At 45.2% G+C, this 16,799-nt stretch overlaps 2 protein-coding genes across 2 annotated transcripts in view; one reads left to right on the forward strand and one right to left on the reverse strand.

Moving 5' to 3' along the window:
• Positions 1-9,405, reverse strand: part of LOC137524130 (zinc finger protein 271-like) — a 132,479-nt gene extending 123,074 nt beyond the window's left edge. The window contains exons 1-4 of the mRNA XM_068243680.1: positions 9,151-9,405; positions 8,150-8,250; positions 5,779-5,943; positions 5,573-5,696 (exon numbers count right to left, since the gene is read on the reverse strand). Coding sequence (XP_068099781.1) covers positions 5,573-5,696; positions 5,779-5,943; positions 8,150-8,245 — 385 coding nt within the window. The 5' untranslated portion in view covers positions 8,246-8,250; positions 9,151-9,405. The remainder of the gene's footprint in view (positions 1-5,572; positions 5,697-5,778; positions 5,944-8,149; positions 8,251-9,150) is intronic.
• The window catches only part of LOC137524128 (zinc finger protein 665-like), a 121,773-nt gene that overhangs the window by 85,022 nt on the left and 19,952 nt on the right, over positions 1-16,799 (forward strand). The gene's annotated exons all lie outside the window — the stretch shown is intronic.

The following is a 16,799-nucleotide window of genomic DNA, read 5'->3' on the forward strand; positions in this document are numbered from 1 at the left end:
TTGTAATGTGGTGCCCAGAACTGAATTCCATATTCCAGATGTGGCCTTACTAGAGAGTTAAACAGGGGCAATATTATGCTAGCATCTCGAGTTTTTATTTCCCTTTTAATGCATCCCAAAATTTTGTTAGCTTTAGCTGCAGCTGCTTGGCATTGAGTACGATTATTTAACTTGTTGTCAATGAGTACTCCTATGTCCTTCTCCAAGTTTAATGTCCCCAACTGTATCCCATTTATTTTGTATGGTGCTAGACCATTAGTACGTCCAAAATACGTTTGTCATGCAAATTGCCTAGCCACATCCTTTGTAGGCTTGCTCTATATATACCATGTGATTCCACAGTACGTCGCTGGTCATAAGGGTTTGTCCTGTGAAACACTCCTGGTGTGTCAGCCTTGCTTATTGTTTGAAGATTAGCTTAGAGTAATTCTTGGGACTGCACTAGGCAGGTTCCCTAGTGCAGTTAGGATTGCATATCTGTTTGTTGTCTGTTGCGATTGTCCTGTCCCAGCGGTGGTCGACAGGAAATCGTTCTGTGTGTCTGGGTGCTAACCGGAACAGCGGTTGTTACTGGTAGCCCCTTCTGATCTGTCTTTCCTGGATCGCACTCGCCTTGCGCTAGTGCTGTGGATCCTTCTGGTCTGCAACTCTCTTTCTGTACTTGGATCGCACTTGCTCTGGCGGAAAGAGCAGTGGATCCAGCTCGCTCTGTTTCTATACTTGGATCGCACTCGCTCTGGCGGAAAAAGCAGTGGATCGTATCTCTCACTTATTTCTGTTTTCGTGTATCTGTCTTGTCTGCTACGAACGCTTGCTGGAGGCTCGGTGAGGTAATTGCTAAGCAAGCGTTCGCGTTTTCTGTTTCATGTTTGTCTGTCGGTGGTTAGTTAGGCGTGCTTGTCTCTTTTGTGCTTAACACGCGGAGACCGCACAGAAAACGCGTTCGCTGTTGCGAATGAGTGCGGTGTTCGCGTTTAGTTAGCGTTTATTTTCCTTATCTTCTCATTGTATGATTTGCTGTGCCTTTGCTACTCTCGTGCTCTGCCTTGCTGTAGCCTTGTGTCACCTCTGGCAATCGCCTCTCTCGCGATTGCGTTCCTACTTCGTTTTTGCTGTTGTGTGTGCACCGTCGCGGGTTGGCGACTAGATTGGGGCACATACATACAATCTGTCCCTGTGCTCATTCTCTTTCGCAATCGCTTCTCTTGCGATTGCGTTTTCACTTGGTTTCCTCCGTTGTGTGTCCGCCGTCGCAGGTTGGCGGCTAGATTGGTGGACATACATACATTCCTCATCTGTGCTTATTCGGTCTTGTGTCGCTGTTAGCAATCGCCATCTATGGCGATTGCCTTCTCATCTGATCTTCATGGTTGTGTGTTCATCGTCGCAGGGTGGCGACTAGATTGGTGGACACACATACCCTCTGTCGCTTTGATCTCTCTCTTTCAGGGCTATCTTGCCCTGCGTTTCTTCCCTTCGTACAATTCCTGTCTGGCGTCTGTGGCAGGGCAGAGGAGCTGTTCCTCTGCACTCCACAGCTCCACCTGCCGACAGGAATTTCCCTCTACAGGTGCGTTGCACCTTTTGCTGGGTTCCCTCAAATTATACGCTTATGGAGGATTTCCGCAGTGTCAGCGCACGTCCTGTGCGCTGATCACGGAGAGAATCCCACAATCGTTACACTTGTCTTTAAAGTGGGATGAAACACCTTTCTAACTGGAAAAAAAAAAACATCCAATAAGAAATTACTTATTTAGCTTACTTACACTGTTTTTAGTGAAACAGAATACCTCAAACCACTAGTAAAGTATAGGGAACTAAAAGAGACCAAAAAGCCCTCCTAGTAAAAAGCAATACTTAGTATGGTTTGCCTTCTTAAAACAGAAGGTACTTGTGATAATTCAGCTTTAAGCAGTTCAGCCTACAGGTGTTTTCACTTCAAAGACAGAAGCAATTTTCCCGTCAGTGCACCTCCCATTCCGTTGTCAATAACTTTATCACTACTTATCACACCTACATGATCTAGATCTTCCTTTTTTCGCCACAAATTAAGCTTTCTGTGGGCGATACTTGTTTTTAGTAATTACTTTATTTTCTATGCATTTTATAGGCAAATACGCCCCCCCCCCCCACCCACCACACACACAAAAAAATACACTAAGGCCTCGATTCATAAAAGCAGCGCGATAAAAAAAAAAAAAAATCTGGGAGGGAAAATACTGCATTCGGTATTTTAGACCTTTGTGTGCTAATTCATAAAGATTTTCACAGCTGCCTATGAAGTTCGGTAAATTACTGCAGCCCATTGAGCGGTGGGGCGATATCTCTGTTTTGTTACAAGCTGTAATTACTGTTCCCTGCACAGTCGGCTCACAGAGACTTTGGCTCCCTGCACAGACTTTCGGCTCCCTGCACTTTGCATTGTTAACACCACACTAGAGGTGTCAGTAACTATCGCCTGGCTTAACGCTTGTTGAAGGCTTTACGAATTGACATTTGCTGACAATTTACTGACATATGTTGGAGGTAATTTACCTCACTGCTCGGCAATTTCAGTTTTTCATGCGGTAACAGCCTTTATGAATTGACACTTTGCTAAGTGCTCTGGAAAGCCTGCTGTTTTCAGCAGTACCACATGCGGTAAAGCTTTATGAATTGAGGCCTATTTCTCCAATTCCATCCTCTATAGTTTTAAAATAAGCAATGCTACTATAAATAAAACCCATCCATTTTATCTGCCCATTAGTCCCCGCTATCACAACATTTAAGTTCTGTTCCTAGTAAAATGTATGGTGTCAATTTATTATTTGGATATAAGGCAATTATTAAAAAAAAAAAAAACACGTCTGCTCAGGGGAGCGTGTGTGTGTTTCACTTTCATTCAAGATCTTTATTATGAATGGACTCGGCTCCTGATCGGGGTCATGTCCATTCATTAAACGCACTGCGAATGGATCGGGGGAAGCCTAGCTTCCCTTCCCCAACTGCCGACATGAAAAACCACTGGGCCGCAGCCCCGCGCACCGCTGCTTAAACACTGGACGTGGATACGCCTCCAGATAGACTTGAGCGGCGCCTATCTGGACGAGAATACTCATCCAGATAGGCTGAACCGGTTAAAGAGAACCTGAACACAAACTTCTCTCTTCACAGAGGCACTATACGTGCTACCTGAGAGCTACTGTTTATCCCCTGTTTTATTGCCTGATGAAGCTGGCTTGGTCCTGCAAAACGTGTTGCATCTATTGGGGTACTTATAAAGTGTTTATTTATGTCAGACAAGTAGTCTAGTCTGCTTTCGGAGGTCCAAGGCTACCACTGCCTCCCCAGCATATTTTAAAACTTTTAATTATTGTTTTTATTCTGCTGGCGCCTCTGTTCATCAAGTCACAAACTTCTCTCTGCTCTAAAAGATGAGCAACAGAATGATGACCTTTAACAAAAAAAATAAAAAAATCTTTGTTACAGCTGATACAAATACTAAAATAAATCTGCAGTGTGTCTACTTCCTGATTCATGGAAGCAGACATATTAATATTTTGTGCTTTCAAATGAGCTTATCTGCCATCTCTGCCATGTGACAGGGGAGAGATCAGATTACAACTGGTGATTAGACACAAATGAGGGGGAATTAGACAGGCTAAACTGTCTAAATACATACAGGGTGCATTCCTCTCTGTTTTCCTTCTGTTCTGTGCAAGAGTTCAGGCCCACTTTAGAGTCATTGGGAATCAATAATTAAAAAAAAAGAAACCAGATACTTACCTAAGGAGTGAGAAGACTCTGGGTCCTACTGAGCCTTCCCTCTCCTCTCCGGCAGCAGCTCCTCTGTGCAAATCCCACGCCGCGGGGGATCTCGGAAGTCTTCGGGAGCCGAGTCCTCCTGAAGACAGATGGCGCCATACTGTGCTAATGCGAGAGAAGGCGCTCGTGCATGCGCAGTCTGGAGCGGCCCATCATCAGGAGCACTCGGGCTCCCGAAGACTTCCGAAGCCTCCCCTTTGGCAGCGGAGATAGCAGCATGTCACTGAAATGGTCAAATGCTACTATGGGGGAGTCAGCACTGGAACGGGCATCGGAAGAGCAGAGGGAAGGCTCATTAGGACCCAGAGCCTTCCTTCTCCTTAGGTAAGTATCTGGCTTTTTTTTCTTCTTCTAAATGAATAATTCCCAATGACTGTAAGTGTGTGACTGTGGTTACCCACAATGCACCACTGCTGAATATGAACAACTTGAGTATGCAAATTCTCTGTGAAATAGGCTGTCTGCATGTTGGAGGGATGTGGGTCTGTAACATGTATAAGCTATAGGCTTGCTATACACCAGCAGTTCTGGATGTCGGCCTGGCTTCAGGGGCATAAAGAGATCATTTGCATATTCAGTAGTGGTGCATTGTGGGTAACCACAGTTACACATTTCAAGCTGAATCATCGCAAATATCTTCTGCTTAAAGAAGGCAAACCACACTAAGGCCCAGTGCACACCAAAAGGCGCTACTGTAATCGCAAACACTCAGCACTCTTTGAAGTGATTATTTTAGAGCAATTCTAGGCCTATGCAGAACAATTTTCTATACATGGCTAGCGGTTTTTTTGGAGCGTTTTGGTGTCGCATTTTTTATTTTTTGTTACAGTAGAGCTGTAACTGAACAGCTTCTGTAATAAAAACACCTAGAAAACCGTTCTGATCTAGCGCTTCTCAGAGCCATTTTCCACTTTCCTATACTTAACATACACGATGAATCTCCTCAAAAATCAGCAGACATGCTGCAGGACCAGAGTTTGCGTTCGGGGAAAAAACGAATCGCTTTGGTGTGCTCCATCCCACTGAAATACATTAGCCAAATGCTTTTCAAAGCACAAGCGTTTTTTAAAAACGCTCAGAACTGCTCTTGGTGTGCACCAGCCCTAAGTGTTGTTTTTAGAGATCACGGTCATATTTAAAGCGGATCCGAGATGAAAAACTTACTATGACAAGTAACTTGTCTATATATCTTATCTAAAGTTTAGATACTTTATGTACACAGCAAATCTATCTGCAAACAGCTTTAATAGAATATGATTATCTCTTCCTGTGATACAATGGCAGCAGCCATGTTGTTTGTAAACATTACACACAGGAAAGCTTATCTGCATATTCAGCACTCAGTCTGTGAAAAAAACCTAATCCACCCTCCTCCTCCCTCCTCCCCTCAGCCTCTAAAAATCTCTGGCTAGTAATACCTCCCCCTCCTCCTGCCCAGACTGAGCTCCCATGAGCCCTTGCTACTGTCTGAAATTGCAAAGGCTCTCTGAAAAGCTGTGGGTGAGGCTTGTTTATAGGAATTCGAGTATTAAACCAAAAACAAAAAAGTATTTGGTTTGAGGAATGCCCTATAAACAATAGGAAAGGAGCACAATTATGCAATGAGTAAAAGTTCATCTCGGATCCACTTTAAATATAAAAAAAAGGAAGGAACATTTCTGCTGGTTTCATGATCAGTTACTGAGTGGCTTCTATCTAGCTGGTGAACAAGGCTTATGTGCTTATCAGATAATGGGGGAGCTAAGTGGACCCTCTGAACTGCTCTTACCTGGTGATGTGAGGGGTGGCTGATTCTCCATCATGAAGTCCTTGTAGAGGTCCTTGTGTCCTTCTAAATACTGCCACTCCTCCATGGAGAAATAGACTGTGACATCCTGACACCTCATAGGGACCTGGCACACACAACAATAGTCACTATCCACACACATCCCTGCTGATGCTACATAATGTCCCATAATCCTCAGCACTGCTCACCTGTCCTGTCAGCAGCTCAATCATCTTGTTTATGACGTCTAGAATTTTCTTCACATTGTTTCTCTGAGGTGTCAGGGAGTGCGGTGGAGGCACTGAGATGGTGGATGGGCCATGAAGACGGCTACCGGGAGTCTCACCAGATGTCTTCTTCACTACTTCATACTCCTGTGTAATAACACACAGTAACAGCAATCACCATGTACATTCCCAAAATTCCCATCACCTAGCACAGGCCTGACATTTGATGATGGTATAGGAAGGCAGTGAGGGACACAGAATATATATATGCACAAGTGCCAGGAAATGCCAGCAGACAAGCAGGCGATGATGTCGGCTGCAGCAGAGTTTGGCAGAGCGTCACCAGAGCAGATCCTCAGCACCTGATAATGTCTATAAATCACAGACTTCAAACATTCACTGCATGCAAAACATATGCAACAAAGTACTAAACATGACTGCTTTACTAGGTCTAAACAAAAATGTAAAGAAAAAAGAGGCACCTCCCTAAATACAATAGGAATATAATATTTGAACAAATAACTGGTGCACGAGGCCAAAAGTAAATGCAAAAACTCACTTTATTAAAGCCAATGTGAAAACAATAAAACCAATTAAAAGCAAGGCAACGCCATACCCAGCCCAAGGGCCCCTAATCAAGTGCAATGTGAGATAGACCGAGAAGAGGCATAGAGCAGGAGAAGAACAACAGGGCTTACCGAATGGAAGAGTGTGTCAAGGGCTGGGGACGGCTGCAAGGGCGCTCCTGCGCCCGTCCGACTAGTTCCACCGAAGCTGCTGAGGGGCCTCTCCTCGGTCTATCTCACATTGCACTTGATATTACCTTTTTGCTGACCATTCACAGCACTTGTACTTAAATTCACGTTGTTTGCATCAAACTTTTATCATTATCCTCCATGAGGTCTTATTGTTATCCATTGTTGTTTCACTGTTTGCACATATTATGGATGCATAGTTCAGGAAAGATTTTACCTTAATAACTGCACGTTTATCATAAGTTTGCGTTTGCTTCTGTGGAGCTGTGATGTTGCAGCATCAACCTCTGATTACCTTATTATAGTTAATATTGGATGCTGCCATCATTTCACATCGCTGCCCCCCAGCAGACACACGCAATTTTGTCATTGTATTTTACTGTGCAGTTTTGAAATGTTTACAGATGGGCTTATGGCAATTATTATATGACATTAGGGTCTTGGCCTGGGTATGGCGTTGCCTTGCTTTTAATTGGTTTTATTGTTTTCACATTGGCTTTAATAAAGTGAGTTTTTGCATTTACTTTTGGCCTCGTGCACCAGTTATTTGTTCAAATATTATATTCCTATTGTATTTAGGGAGGTGCCTCTTTTTTCTTTACATTTTTGTTTAGTTACTTGCCAGGTCGAGGACCTTGCCCTCCCTCCCATAAACACACTAGTGTCTATATTAGCATACTTGTTGCATTAATATGTCTGCTCAGTTTGTGCTTGTGCAATGATGCTTTACTATGTCTATCAGTGCTTTGTCCCAAACATTATGGTGGTCAGTGTATGTGTCCCTCCCACAATCCTCCTACCCTCTCCAGTCGGCCCTCCCAGAAACCTCCTCACTTCTCTCTAATTAGCCCTCCCAGAATCCTCCTCACCTCTCCAGCCGCCCTCCCAGAATCCTCCTCACCTCTCCAGCCGCCCTCCCAGAATCCTCCTCATCTCGCCAGTCAGCCCTCCCAGAATCCTCCTCACCTCTCCAGCCGCCCTCCCAGAATCCTCCTCACCTCGCCAGTCAGCCCTCCCAGAATCCTCCTCACCTCTCCAGTCAGCCCTCCCAGAATCCTCCTCACCTCTCCAGTCAGCCCTCCCAGAATCCTCCTCACCTCTCCAGTCAGCCCTCCCAGAATCCTCCTCACCTCTCCAGTCAGCCCTCCCAGAATCCTCCTCACCTCTCCAGTCAGCCCTCCCAGAATCCTCCTCACCTCTCCAGTCAGCCCTCCCAGAATCCTCCTCACCTCTCCAGTCAGCCCTCCCAGAATCCTCCTCAACTCTCCAGTCAGCCTTCCTAGAATCCTCCTCACCTCACCAGTCAGCCCTCCCAGAATCCTCCTCACCTCTCCAGCCAGCCTTCCCAGAATTCCCCTCACCTCTCTCTAATCAGCCCTCCCAGATTCCTCCTTACCTCTCTCTAATCAGCCCTCCCAGAATCCTCCTTACCTCTCTCTAATCAGCCCTCCGAGAATCCCCCTCACCTCTCCAGTCAGCCCTCCCAGAATCCTCCTCACCTCGCCAGTAAGCTCTCCCAGAATCGTCCTCACCTCTCCAGTCAGCCCTCCCAGAATCCTCCTCACCTCCCCAGTCAGCCCTCCCAGAATCCTCCTCACCTCTCCAGTTAGCAGGCAGATGATCTCCAGGCTGAGCATTACTATCCTCTCAGTCATGTGACTCTGGTCCTCATCCATCCTCATTGATATGGTCATGTGACCTACACAGGGGGGAGAATAGACGGAGGATTATCTGGCCTGTAGTACTATATAAGGATGGAGAGTAGATTCACTCCTTACAATACACATCAAGCTCTGACTTTGGGGTTTTGGGTTTTTGTTATTCTGTCTCTCAGCTACAATAACCCCCCATTATAACTGTATACTGGTCATTTCATGGTCAGAGGGCAACAGAGCAAAATCATCAGGGGATCAAATACTTCTTCCCCTCACTGCATGTACATCTGAGCTGAGGACAGCTGCCCACTATCCGTTACATGCAGCAGTTTCCTATAGTAACTGCACTGCCTAACACTAACTGACACTTCCATGGTTACCCACACTGCTATTCAGCTGCATTAGCCAATCGCTAAAAGGGGGCGGCTCCACAATGTCATTATAAAACTTTGTTTATTGTTGGGTCAGTAATATATACAGAAGCAAGGTGTAATGGCTGCTGATGTCACATTGTGGTGCCGCCTCTTCTGCTATTCTCAGACTATATCCTGAAGCAGTACAAGGGGTGTGAGGTCAGGGCAGGCGGAGTTCCCCTTTACATGGCTGCTTTCCTGCCACACTTCCTGCATTCTGTGGCATTACACAGCAATCACATGCCACGCCTCCCCTGGCACACCCAGTTTCTGAGTTGATGCCAATGTTGCTGCAAATGACATGCAGCTTGATATTGGGCCAATCAAATGCAGAAAATGCTGAATTACACTGTGTCTGTTCCACTAACTACATCCAATTACACTGTACACACACTATGACACGTGACTACAGGCGCGTACACACAGTATTACACAAACAGTGAGCACTTGCAGACAGACGCACACAACACACTATATACTATTACACTATAAGTGTACACACACACATAGTAATATAAATGTGACACTTACTGGGCTGATGATGGCAGCTTGCAGCAGACACAGGCAGCACCTCCAGCAGAGAGGGGACACAGGCAGAGCTGCTGCAAAGTCTGGAGGAACAGCTGATTCACAAAGGGGGTCTCTACACCATGTGAGGGTCCCTTAAACACACAGCTCATTCCTCTCCTCCTCTTCCCACTCAGCATTCACACACCTGGCTGCAGGGGGGCTTCTCACATGGCTGGGGGGATACACATTGTCCGGAGCAAGAGCAAGCTGGGGGTGTGGCCTCCTCTCTATGGCTGGGAATGCTGGGCTTCAGCAAAATGGCCGCCACTGCTGAGGAGCGCAGCTCGTGCTCTAGTGCTGGAGATTGCCAGAAGCAGCACTATGGGTAGAACCTGATGTGAAAATAAACTTTATTGCAGTTTGCCTTCTTAGAACATTTTATTTGATTCTTTTGGGGAAGTTTTTTTTCTTTTTTTTTGGAAGTTTCAGCCCACTTACTGCCAGTGAGTCAGGTACTGATGTCCCCTCTGTGCACAATATTCATGTTATTGTGTTTATAGTTTATTGTGCTCTGTAATATAAATACACAACAATCTAATCATAACATACAGGATATAGCACGTGGTGCTGCTGCTGGCAATCTCTGCCACTAGAGCACGAGCTGCACACCTCAGCAGTGGCGGCCATTTTGCTGAAGCCCAGCATTCCCAGCCATAGAGAGGAGGCCACACCCCCAGCTTGCTCTGGACAATGTGTATCCCCCCAGCCATGTGAGAAGCCCCCCTGCAGCCAGGTGTGTGAATGCTGAGTGGGAAGAGGAGGAGAGGAATGAGCTGTGTGTTTGGGGGACCCTCACATGGTGTAGAGACCCCCTTTGTGAATCAGCTGTTCCTCCAGACTTTGCAGCAGCTCTGCCTGTGTCCCCTCTCTGCTGGAGGTGCTGCCTGTGTCTGCTGCAAGCTGCCATCATCAGCCCAGTAAGTGTCACATTTATATTACTATGTGTGTACTGTGTGTGCGCTCATAGTGTAATAGTATATATTGTGTTGTGTGCGTCTGTCTGTCAGTGCTCACTGTTTGTGTAATACTGTGTGTACGCGCCTGTAGTCACGTGTCATATTGTGTGTACAGTGTAATTGGATGTAGTTAGTGGAACAGAGCAAGTGTAATTCAGCATTTTCTGCATTTGATTGGCCCAATATCAAGCTGCATGTCATTTGCAGCAACATTGGCATCAACTCAGAAAGCAGAAAATTTGTACTTACCTCGGTAATTTTCCTTTCCTAATATAACTCCATGTCGGCATACTTCCTGGGTTAGCTCCTCCCCCTTAACCCCTATAGGACCCATACAAAACTATAAATAAGGTCACGGCCCCTATAGCCTCATTCTTGTAAATAGTACTCAAACACTTACTGAGCAATATGGGTGGGTCGTATGCCGACATGGAGTTATATCAGGAAAGGAAAATTCCCGAGGTAAGTACAAATTTTCTGCTTTCCTGATACCTCCATGTCGTCATACTTCCTGGGATATAACTAGCATCCACAAATAAATACTAGACGGGTGGGTATAATGCAAAAAACGTATTTATCAACAGCAGACAAAACTTTTTTTCCAAAATTCACAGTCGTCAACAAAGAAGGATCAATATAATAATGTTTAATAAATGTATTTGGTGAAGACCAATTTGCTGCTTTACAGATTGTAGAGAGGGAAACCCCCCCAGATGCTGCCCAGGATGCTGAGACACTCCTGGTTGAATGGGCCGAAGTACAAGGCATATCCACTGACCCTTTCTTTCTATAAGCAGCCTTAATTAATCTAACAATCCAAGTGGCAATAGTTCTTGCCGTTACCTCTTTGCCCTTCCTGGGACCTGAAGGACAGACAAATAGGTGATTAGATTTTCTAAATGACTGAGTGGATAGGATGTATTGTTTCAGAGCTCTTGAAATGTCTAATGGATGCCCATCAGGGTGACCCTCCTCTGCAGGGAATGATGGTAACGTCCATTCCTGGTTTAGATGTTTGACTGATACTACCTTGGGAAGGAAACTTAGTACCGGTCTGAGAACCACTCTGTCAGGAAAAAATACAATATGGGGGTCAAGAACTCCTAAAGCCTGGATTTCTGACACTCTTCGGCCTGAAGAAATTGCCACTAGAAAAGTAGCTTTCAATGTTAAATTCCAGATTGAGCATGAATGAATTGGTTCAAATGTTGATGAAGAAAGATATTCCAACACTAGCGGGAGATCCCAAGATGGTATGATTTTCTTTACAGGAGGTCTGATTTTCAACATTGCTTGAAAGAACTGTTGGACTAATCTGTCTGATGACAACCTCTGTCCTATCAGGGCTGATATTGCCGATACCTGACCCCTAAGGGTACTGACTCCGAGGCCCAAGTCGACACCCGTTTGCACAAAGTCCAGGATGTGAGGAATTGAAGGTGAAAGAAAATCTACACCCCTACTTGTAGAGAAATCGATGAATTTCTTCCATACTCTATGATAAGATTTGTTAGTTGAGGTCTTCCTTGCCCTTAGCAGAGTTTCCACAACTGCTGATGAAAACCCAGCATTTAACAGAATCCTCCTCTCCACTTCCAGGCCGATAGCGCAAGAATCTCCGGATTCTGGTGGAAGAGACCGTTCTGAGACAACAGATCTGGTGATGCTGGTAACCTGATTGGGGAACATGTCGACATGCTGATCAGCAGAGGAAACCAGGGCCTCTTTGGCCAGAAAGGAGCAATCACTATTGCCACAACATTCTCTGTTTGTAGTTTCTTCAGAAACCTCAGTAGTAGTGGAACCGGAGGGAATGCATATACCATCAGTGACTGCCATGGAATTGCCAGTGCATCCACTCCACTCGTGTTCGGAACCTGATGTCTGGAGAAGAATATAGGCAATTGGTTGTTGAGGTGTGATGAAAAGAGATCCACCTGAGGCAGCCCCCATAATTGTACTATGTGCTTGAAAACATTCCTGTTCAGCTGCCATTCGTTGTTGTCTAAACGTTTCCTGGACAGCAGGTCCGCTTGAATGTTCATCTTCTCAGGCAAGTAAACTGCTTTGATTGCCAGTAGGTTTTTCTCCGCCCATGACATCAGTGGCGCCAGTTCCGTCAATAATGTGACACTCCTTGTTCCTCCCTGCTTCTGTATATAAGCCACCGTTGCACGGTTGTCTGACTGAATGCATAGGGCATATCCCTTTATCTTCTGAGCAAATGCATAGACTGCCTTGACAACAGCTCTGAGCTCCAACACATTGGAAACAATTCTTTTTTCCATCCGGGGCCATATCCCCTGGACCCAGTTCTGACCACAATGTGCTCCCCATCCAATCTGGCTCGCATCTGACGTAATCGTGATCCATGAATACGTGCTTAAAGAGTGACCCTGACTCAGATTCTTGGTCTTCGTCCACCATATTAGCGAAAGCCTGCATGTCATCGAGATCTTTATTTTCTGGTTCATGGACGCTTGGTTCCACTGTGAGAGAAAGTTCATCTGAAAAGGTCTCATGTGCCACCTCGACCACTTGATCATCGGTAAAGTGGGTGACATCATCCCCAGAACCTGAAGACATTGTCTGGCCGACAAGGTTGAGTATTGAAGAATAGGACCTATTACTTTCTTGAACTTCCATATCTTCTCCTGTGGGAGTGACACTGTTTGCTGGTGAGTGTTGAATGATGCTCCCAGGTAAACTATTTCTCTGGCGGGTATTAATTGGCTCTTCTGCCAGTTGATGATCCATCCCAAGTCGGTTAAGAATTGTATTGTCTGATTCTTGTGAGACTCGAGTTTCTCCACCGTATCTGCCAGGATTAGAATATCGTCGAGATAATGGTAGACTCTTATCCCCCTCAGTCTTAGCTGTGCTATGGCTGCCACCAGAACCTTTGTAAAAGTTCGTGGAGCTGTAGAAAGCCCAAACGGCAGGACGGAGAACTGAAGATGTATGTTGTTCACACAAAACCTTAGATATTTCTGGTATTCCTGACGAATCGGTATGTGGAGGTATGCGTCCTGCAGATCGATGGATATCATCAGGTCGTTTGGCATAACCACTAAGATTATCGATTGGAGAGATTCCATCTTGAATCTTGGTATTACAATTAGGTTGTTTAGATATTTGAGATCGATTACCGGCCGAAATCCCCCACTTTTCTTTTGCACCAAAAACAAATGTAAATAGATCCCTTGGCCTTTCTCTGGAGAAGGAACTGGTGTCACTGCATTCTGTGTTTGCAAACATTGTATGTAGTCTAAGAATGTCTTTGCTTTCTGGGGGCTTTTCGGAATTGTGGAAAGTAGAAATCTCTCCCTTGGTCTGTGATGGAACTTCCATCTGTGACCCTTGGATATGGTGGATATTACCCATTTGTCCGGAATCTTCTCCACCCAAATATCCCTGAAGGCTCTTAATCTTGAACCCACCGGAGACACTTGGGTGGGCGTTGTTTCAAAAGGACTGCTTTGATTGTCCTGAAGACTGAATGTTGGATTTGATGGATCTGGCCAGAGATGCCTGAGAGCTCTTCCAATTTCTCTTGAACTGACGACCTGGCTTATACGATCTTGCCTCCTTATAACGATTATCTTGAGGTCTCTTGAAAGCTGGGAAATTTTTCCTAGGTGGCCTGTCTTGGGGTATCAATCCTGATCTTCCTCCTGTTACTCTCGAGATCGCCTTATCCATCTCTGAACCGAAGAGAGTTGACCCAGCAAACGGAATCTTTATCCAGTTTTGCTTGGATGTGATGTCCGCCCAACATGGTTTAAGCCATAATGCCCTTTTTGCGGTTACTGAAGTGAGCATATTCCGAAATGATGATCTCAGTATGTCCATGGATGCCTCCCCAACAAAGTCCGCAGCGATCTTTAGGTCTTCCATTGCCGATACTATATCATTTTTATCTGCATCTGCTATTATGGCTTGCTCAATGTTGTTTGTCCAAACTCTGATTGCCTTGGCCACCGATGTAAGAGCAATCGCAGGCCTACATGTTGAACCTGATAAGAGATATGACTTCTTCAGGTCATTATCGACTCTTCTTTCAAGTGGATCTTTAAATATAGCTGCATCCTCCTTAGGTAGAGTCACATGCTTTACAAGTCTGGATAGCGATGCATCAACTGTTGGTGGATTATACAGAAAAGGAAGTTCCTCTTCCTTGAGAGGATATAATTTAGTAAATCGATTGTGCTGAGGTTGCTTGTTATCGATTTTCTTCCACTCCTCAGTGATTAACTCCTTGATTTCCCTAATTATGGGGAATGTGTTAGTCTTTTTAGTCAGATGAGAATAATATTGTTTACTCTGTTCCTGCTCCACCGGAGGATCTGACCACTCAAGAGCCTCCTTGACAGCTGTTATAAAGGGATTTGTAAGCTTAAAGTCGAATAAGCAAGCGACTTCTCCGTCCTCTGCCTCCTCTGTATCCTCCTGCTCTTCTGGCAGAGAGCTAGCGGGATCCTGGACAGACACCTCCTCTCTGACAACTCTTCTAATAATTTCAGATAAATCCTCTGTCTTTTCCTCTTGCGTCCTAGCCAATTGACTGAAGCAAGAATCACATACAGTCTTATCTACCATGGCCTGCTTGGTACATGCCCAGCATTGACCTTTTTCTGGCAATTGTCTGTACATAGGAGATCTACTCCTGGAATAACGATATCGCCGTCTATGATGCGAAGATCTAGACGAACGTCTCCTAGATCGAGATCTTGAACGAGAAGACTTGCTTTTGCTCTTCTTGGACTTATGTTTCTTTGACCTGGACCTGGATCTGGATCTGGATCTGGACTTGGAGCGTAGTCTATTAGACTTCGACCGTCCCCTTGCCTCATCCAGTGCACTATAAGAGAAAAGCAATAATTTAATTGCTATGAGAATCTCTTATACATTACTGTCTTTTTTTTTTATGTGTGGTCCCCTTTAAGAAAACCTTACCCTGATGGACCAGGTGGATCATTGTCAGTGGCAGGATTCACTGTGAAAGAAACAAACAGAACAGAAAACCCCTAATTAATCAACCAAACTGAGTATTCATGTATGTATAAAATATACATCTATCTGTGCATCTACAAGATATATGCAATTATGCATTCTGAAGACTTGACTCTGCCTTTGTTTACAATATACACATATAAAAACCAACAGGAGCATCCTGACTTACTTGCGGTTTGAGAATAAAGAAAAAATAGCAGGCTCTATCCGGACCCCAGCGTTGAGTCGCGCAACCCATCCGTTATCTATGCAGACAGAGCTCCAACTGGCTCTGTCTGACTTAAATACGCCGCCCCCAGACGCGTAACAAGCGTCCCTGCGCTCCTAGGGCACGCTGCCCTTAACCAAGATGGCCGCCGCCAATTTGACATGCCCCTGACCATTCTGCGCATGCGCACGCATGCGCAGATGCCATTTCCGGACGCCAGCGCGAGCGGCGAACCCACACGAGGCAGAGGAGATAACAGAGATTAGAAACCACACGCCGACCTGCCCTTCAGGCCGACCAGCTACCGAAGACACATACCAGACGCTCCACACAGTGGAGGAAGGTATATAAACCACACATTTACCCAAAAGGGTACACAGTGAATCCTATGAAGCATTTAGCCTCAACAAATGCCCAATGATCCTAGAATTCCCTTATGATAGCACATTTAGTAGCTTAGAAGGGACATTCTGTATATAGTCAGGAAAAGAATTTAAAATAGAAAAACCTGACTTCCTAGAAAGAGTAAGGTGCTCAAAGAGACTTTCCTGTAATAAAAACCAATAACGTACATACAATATATCTTACTTTTACCCTGGATCCTATAGTGTTTGAGGACAAAAAAGAGAATGAGGCTATAGGGGCCGTGACCTTATTTATAGTTTTGTATGGGTCCTATAGGGGTTAAGGGGGAGGAGCTAACCCAGGAAGTATGACGACATGGAGGTATCAGGAAACTGGGTGTGTCAGGGGAGGCGTGGCATGTGATTGCTGTGTAATGCCCCTGAATGCAGGAAGTAGCCATGTAAAGGGGAACGCCGCCTGCCCTGACCTCACACCCCTTGTACTGCTTCAGGATATAGACTGAGAATAGTAGAAGAGGCGGCACCACAATGTGACATCAGCAGCCATTACACCTTGCTTCTGTATATATTACTGACCCAAACATAAACAAAGTTTTATAATGACATTGTGGAGCCGCCCCCTTTAGCGATTGGCTAATGCAGCTGAATAGCAGTGTCTGTAACCACACAGGTGTCAGTTAGTGTTAGGCAGTGCAGTTACTACAGGAAACTGCTGCATGTAACGGATAGTGGACAGCTGTCCTCAGCTCAGATGTACATACAGTGAGGGGAGGAAGTATTTGATCCCCTGCTGATTTTGCTCTGTTGCCCTCTGACCATGAAATGACCAGTATACCGTTATAATGGGGGGTTTATTGTAGCTGAGAGAGACAGAATAACAAAAACCCCAAACCCCAAAGTCAGAGCTTGATGTGTATTGTAAGGAGTGAATCTACTCTCCATCCTTATATAGTCCTACAGGCCAGATAATCCTCAGTCTATTCTCCCCCCTGTGTAGGTCACATGACCATATCAATGAGGATGGATGAGGACCAGAGTCACATGACTGAGAGGATAGTAATGCTCAGC

This window comes from Hyperolius riggenbachi, chromosome 7, assembly GCF_040937935.1.
Source record: "Hyperolius riggenbachi isolate aHypRig1 chromosome 7, aHypRig1.pri, whole genome shotgun sequence".
Taxonomy (NCBI): Eukaryota; Metazoa; Chordata; class Amphibia; order Anura; family Hyperoliidae; genus Hyperolius; species Hyperolius riggenbachi.